Source organism: Solanum dulcamara, chromosome 2, assembly GCF_947179165.1.
Source record: "Solanum dulcamara chromosome 2, daSolDulc1.2, whole genome shotgun sequence".
Taxonomy (NCBI): Eukaryota; Viridiplantae; Streptophyta; class Magnoliopsida; order Solanales; family Solanaceae; genus Solanum; species Solanum dulcamara.
In genome coordinates this window covers 15680074-15686693 of record NC_077238.1, presented here as the reverse complement: position 1 = coordinate 15686693, position 6620 = coordinate 15680074, and the positions used below count along the sequence as shown (strand labels likewise).

Genomic DNA, 6620 nt, shown 5'->3' with positions numbered 1-6620 from the left:
TCGAAAGCAGTTTGTTCTAACTGCCTCATAATTGTCATTTTTTCTTTTCCCTTTTTTTATATTGATTTTTCTTTGGTGCATGATTAACATTAGGAAATGAATTTCATTCTTGGTCATAAGTACGGCCACGACCACGTCCACGTCCACGACTAGGACCACGACCTCTTCCACGTCTAGCATGGTGGGAGTACACCTCATTCACTTCAGGAAGTGGTGTAGATTCAATAGGTCGATTCTCGTGATTTTTTATTAATAAATTATTATTTTGTTTAGCCACGAGAAGATGAGAAATCAGTTCAAAATACTTTTTGAAACCTTTCTCCCGATATTGTTGCTGTAGGAGCATATTCGAGGCATGAAATATGGAGAATGTTTTTTCCATCATATCAATATCACTAACCGTATCTCCACATAGTTTCAATTGAGAAGTAATTCTGAACATGGCAGAATTGTATTGATGAATAGACTTAAAGTCTTGTAGCCTTAAATGCATCCAATCATATCGTGCCTTTGGATGTATGACCATTTTCAAGTGGTCATAACTTTCTTTCAAGTTATTTCACTGAATGAGTGGATCCTTGACTATGAGATATTCAATTTTTAAAATTTCGTCAATATAATGACGTAAGAATATCATTGCTTTAGAACAATCTTGTTTTGATGCTTTATTTTCAAGTTTCATGGTGTCTTCGAGACCCATTGCATCCAAATGGATTTCAGCATTTAGTACCCATGAAAGATAGTTCTTGCCCGAGCTTTGAAAGGCAACGAACTCAAGTTTAGTCAGATTAGCCATCATAAATAGAATGAAAATTATAATACATTAGCCTTCAAACTTTGAGACAGTAGAGTTTCGTGCTGATAACGTGTTATATATAAAGTAAAGACTAAATACTAAAACCGAATTACTATCACAAGAGAAAAACCAAGAAAGAGGAGAAATAATAGAGAGAAAAATGAGAGAAGTTTGTATTCCTTAGTTTTTGCATGTTTATATCCATCAAAGTACAATTCCTTTTATAGGCATAAAAAGGGTATTATGAGCATTCATAAATTGTTTACAACAATATTTTTGATTTCTCAATAATAAATCAATTTTAATTTTGATCCTGTATGATTAAATATATTTAATTTTCAATTAATTACATTACTTAAATATGAGTGTGTTATATTGAGTTTGTCTTATTACTCCATATTTGACAGCAATACAATTCTAAAAATAATCCAAAGATAACATACTAACACACACTTAAAGTGTGTTAAACTAATTGAAGATTAGACATTTCTCATCTAATATCACAAGTCAAAAGAACTGTGAGACCAAAAGTAATATTTTCCCTTTTCTATTTTAATTTGAATTCAGAGAGTCTACTCTTCAACACATTCAAAATCCCAGTTTCATTGCTGCCAAAAGAAAATGCAATATTAAGTCTAACTATTACCCATTGATAGTTAGAATATTTTGCTAAAAACTGATATTATATAAATATAACTAAGTAAATATATTTCATGCATAGATATATCTTAATTATCACTTGTAGGTCTTTGAATAGCCATAAGCCTCTGTAGAAAAATGTTGAAGTCTTCATCTCTACTCAGCATACTTATTCTAACATTTCTTGAATCACTCCCAAATTTTCTTCCACTCCTTGTTTGAATCTTGTGTCCTTTAAGAAGCTTCTCACAATCCTCCTCTTCACTTCCTTTGCAGATTAGCCACGCAAACGCTGTTTCGGAAAAAAATATATAAATTACAAATTCAAAAGAAAAGGAACTATTTTCAAATATATACCAATAATTTAAGAGCTTGTGTTCTTGAACGTGACAGTGACATGACATTATTATGACATCTAAAATGAATAGTTTAAAAAGTTAAAATAATAATCAAATATATGAAGTTACATTATTTTTTAAACAAAAGTAAAAAAAATATTATTTATAATATTTTTGTGATTACCAGGGTGTGATTCACGGAAGTCTTTTATGAAGAAACAATACTGAAGAGGATATTTCGGGAGGACAAAAATGTCATTGGCCATAACAACTTGTCTTAACCTCTGCCATCTATCAGTCATAAGAGATTGAGTATATTCAAAGAAATTTTCCAATGTGGGATCCAAACAGCTATCAGAGATCACTTCAAGAATTCTAGCAGCTCTGAGTTGAGCTTCCTTTGATACCCCAATTGTACTGATCTCCATGAACTTAGTCATCTTTCTTGCCACCTCTTTGTCTTTAACAAGTGCCCAACTGCATGCAAATCAAATTAAGTAATACCATCTTAAGTGAGAAATTGAAATTTGTAGATTTCTAAAAGTTCACATTGGAAGGGGATGTGGGAACAATGATAATATTGTCTCCATGTAACTTATAAGTTTAAGCAATAGAATCAGTCACGGATACTTGTGTCAGTATATGTTGCTTACAACACATCTTTTTGATGTCCTAGAGCCTATTTGGCTTAACTAATCCAAAGGAGTTGATCCTGAAAAACACGTACATATAAATGATTTGAAACCTATTTTAAAAAAATAAGTAGTTTTGAATTTCGATAAAACTGTTGAAGCTAGAAATAATAGTTTATATGCCTGATAAGCAAACTCTCATAAATTATTTTTCAGTTAAAAAGCTTGTAATTAATGATTACAATTAGGGGTGTACATGGATCGGGTTGGTTCAGATTTTTTACAAACCAAACCAAATTATTTGTGTCGGGTTATTAAATCTATAAACCAAACCAAACCAATAAAAGTCGGGTTTTTTTATATCAATTTTTCTCGAGTTTTTCGGGTTTTTTCGGGTTTCTCGGGTTTTTTGGATTTTTTCGGATTTTTTGGGTTTTTCATAGTATCTAATAAAAAGCACAGAGCAGTGCTTCTTAAAAAGAGTTCTAGTACAAAATATCAACATATAAGATGGAGGCAGAACACTGTTTGAAGTTTTAACTTTATAATATAACTTTATAAGATGAGCTTTTTTTTTTGTATATTATTTAGATGGACTTCTCAAGTCCAAATCTAAATGTAAGAAAGAAAACAAAAATTATGAAAAAATTTTAAAAAATATTTATAAATTATATTTTAATAAATATTTTTATGTATAACATAATTTAAAAGTAGTATATCTATAATCGGGTCGGTTTGGGTTCGGTTTGACTTTTTTTAATTAAAACCAAACCAACCCTATAATGGTCGGGTTTTTTTTCCAAACACCAAACCAAGTCAAACCAAACCACTAGTCGGGTTTTTTTTTCCGGTTTGATTCGGTTTATCGGTTTGATACGGTTTATCTATTTGCCTTGTACAGCCCTAATTACAATGTTTTAATTTTGTGTTACTTTTTAATTTTGTCAATAATTGTGACCTCACTTCTACTAAATGATGCAAGCCAATGTTTGAAAAACTTACCCGATTCTGGAACCAGCATGGCCAGTGCATTTGGAAATAGTGAAGAGCATAACATCATGGTTGGCAGGTACGGTAATAGCAGTGTACTGTGGCCAATAATAAGCTAAATCATAAATTAATTTTCCTTGATCTCCATTAACTACAGGCTCTCTAATAACTCCATCGGGGTTATTTGGAGATGTAATGAACTCAATATAGGGTCCATCTTTCTCAAAAGTTCTTGCATCTCCTGCCCATTTGTGTAGCCCCGACCTCACAAAATCAGTTACTTCTGGATATGACTGCAAAAAGACAATTACTTAGTCATTAATCAAGAAATTATGTCACTTTTAAATTGGACTAATTAAGTCACATGATGTGTTTCAAGAATTATGATTCATATTGCACTTAATGGTGTTGTCAGAGAGTTGTGAATCATAAAATCTCGAATTCAAAATCCAACAAGAACCATATGTATTGCAAATTTTTTGCATGAATCATGTTCCTCTATGTTTCTTTAGGATACAATGTAAGTACCTAACATTGTCTCAGCGAGAGATGGTACGTTTACACAAGTGAAATAGCTAGGCATTATTAAATTCTTTGTTTCATTGACTTTTAATAAGTTAATTAGAGAGTGATCAATATTAGGCATGTTATATATAATATTTAAAGTCTTTATATCGTGTCAGCTTGTCAGATAGTTACAAAACAAAACCTTCTGCTTAATCCCATGAGTAGTAGTACAAAATTTAATCAATCACCTGATGTGATCTCCCTCTGTTTTTTCACTTCATTATGACTTCAGGTTTCTAATTTTTACTATTACCCATTGTCGCTTTCACCTGTTTATATAAGACACAAATTACTGCCTCAACTTTTTTGGGTTCCCTTATTTGTGTAAAAATATGATGTTTATCTTGGACACTTAATTATCTGAATGGTCGGTCAATTTTTGAAAATTGCGTTTAAATATATATTTTTTTATTTTAGAATAAGTATCACTTAACTATTATTATTTTACTCCAAACATCACTATTTTCTTCCAAAAATATTTAAAATTTGTTTAATAAAATTTAGCTTTAGTTCATTAATTTTATTGAACATAGTACATTCCTTACAATTTAAATAAAAAAATATATATAAGGAAATATTTTATTTGTAAATGCATACCGAATAAAAAGGTGCAGCGGAAACTACACTGATTGGTTCAGGTTCATCAGTAGGAGAAAGAGCATAAAGTGCAGCCTGCATAAGCTGGCTTGATCCAGTGCCAACAATAATATAATGATCATCCACAATTGCATTTTCAACCACATTGTGTAGCCTTTTAATTTCTTCCTCTAGTTTTGACTCCAAGAACCAACACAAACTCTTACTATTAGCAAAATAACTCAATAACTCATAACCATTGAATGTTATGTCACACTTGTTCTCTATCTTTCTCCAATATGACTCGTACATTGTTGGATCACCACTATACACAAAATAAAAATGAAATTTCAAGTTAATATTCCCACAAAAAATTGAACATTTCTACAAATTGTATAAAAATAGATCTAATCTTGAGAGAGATTTAATAAATCTCAAGAGCTAGCTAGTTCATTAAGGAAGGATCCTATAAGGACACAACAGATCCATTCTTTATGCCAAGGTGAGTACAACTGTAAAGAATTATTTGCACCATCTAACTTTTTCTATGGTCAATTTTTAAATTTTGTTTACCTATGAGCCTAATGACTAAATTCTTCTATGAAATTAGATGATTTTTTACAGATAAATTTAGTCCACTAGGATAATCAAAGTCATAATTAAAATTATCACTTAAAAAAGATCATTGGAGAAAAATTCTCACATTCTAGAAAACATAATAGAACACTCAATATTGAGTAAATCAAAAATAGTGATTTCATATATAAAAAATTGAATCAGAAGGATTGACCAAGACCACAAGCCTATAACTTATATGAAACATTGTAACAAAAATTAAATTAAAATTATAAAAGAATACTCACTGATCCAGAACAATAGTCATGGAAGTATCCCTAGGGCCATTTTCTGGAGTTGCACAAGGAATTGAAGAAGACTTGATAAGGCAACCATCTGTTCCACACATCTTCTTCTTCTTCTTTTTTTCTAAAATCTTAAATGAATCAAAAATAATTTTATGCATGATAAAAGAAGACAGATTTAGAGTCTATATATAGGGAAGGAGACAAGTCTACTTGCCACAATAGTCTTTTTAATTAATATACAAAATTTTAAATGGATTACCTTATTAATTGCACATGTAAATCTCAACAAAAGCCTCTCTAATTAATTGGAGTAGAATTGCAATTATCTCTTTTTCTAATCTTGATTTTTTCCATTTTAGTTCTCCTGAAAATTTTCCATGTAATAAGGAGAATAAATCGTTTCGTAAATAAAAAGGAAACTATATTTTTGACAAATATGGAAGTTCATTTTTGTTCTTCTGTGTGTGTTTATCCAGATTTGTCAAAGATATTACCAATAAATCAACAACTAACTCTTATTCTTTATATTATAAAATAAAAAAAAATAGAAATAATGTAACACAAAATAATATACTAATTTCTCCTCCTTTTTTATGGCCCTGTAAGTGTCTTTCTGAAAGCCACATGATAATTGGAGTTGATGCATGTAACGACCCATTAGGTCGTTTTGAGTATTAGGAATTTTTAGTTCATAAAAGACTCAATTCATAAATTTTTAGATGGAATTTTGGACTATTCGATAACTACAATTAAGTAATTGAAGGGTGATTTTAGATAATTAATTTAGTTGGTGGGCTAAAGTGTTAAATTAGTTAATAACTTATACTACTTAGCCTATATATTAGATAAGTTGGTGAAATTAGTATTGCCCTAGAACGTGACAAATTGCAGCCTCGCCAACGGAAATACAACTTTCAGGTAATGGCTAAACATATTCCCTTTCTACATGCTAGTTGCTAAGATAGGCTATACATATATATTATTAATTATTGGGTAATCACTATGATTACTATTACGTGAAAATGGATTGAGCATTAAGAAAGGAGGTTCTGCAACTTGGTTGCATAGTGCGTGGCCACTGTTGCTAATAATTATCTTGCCTTTTAGTTATTTTTAGTTAATTATCACAATTTAATTCAAGTTTTAATATATTGAGGTAGATAATTAAATAGTAGGTGTATTGTATTATATGAATACCCTTAAATTTATGTTATTTAGA

At 30.2% G+C, this 6620-nt stretch overlaps 1 protein-coding gene across 1 annotated transcript; it reads right to left on the bottom strand.

Moving 5' to 3' along the window:
- Positions 1–1340: 1340 nt before the first annotated feature.
- Positions 1341–5502, bottom strand: LOC129875655 (L-tryptophan--pyruvate aminotransferase 1-like). The gene is made up of 5 exons (XM_055950940.1): positions 5402–5502; positions 4560–4863; positions 3408–3688; positions 1958–2250; positions 1341–1727 (listed from the first exon to the last, which is right to left on the bottom strand). Exons 1-5 carry the CDS (start codon positions 5500–5502, stop codon positions 1525–1527), a joined length of 1182 nt encoding a protein of 393 aa, XP_055806915.1. The 3' UTR covers positions 1341–1524.
- Positions 5503–6620: the final 1118 nt, after the last annotated feature.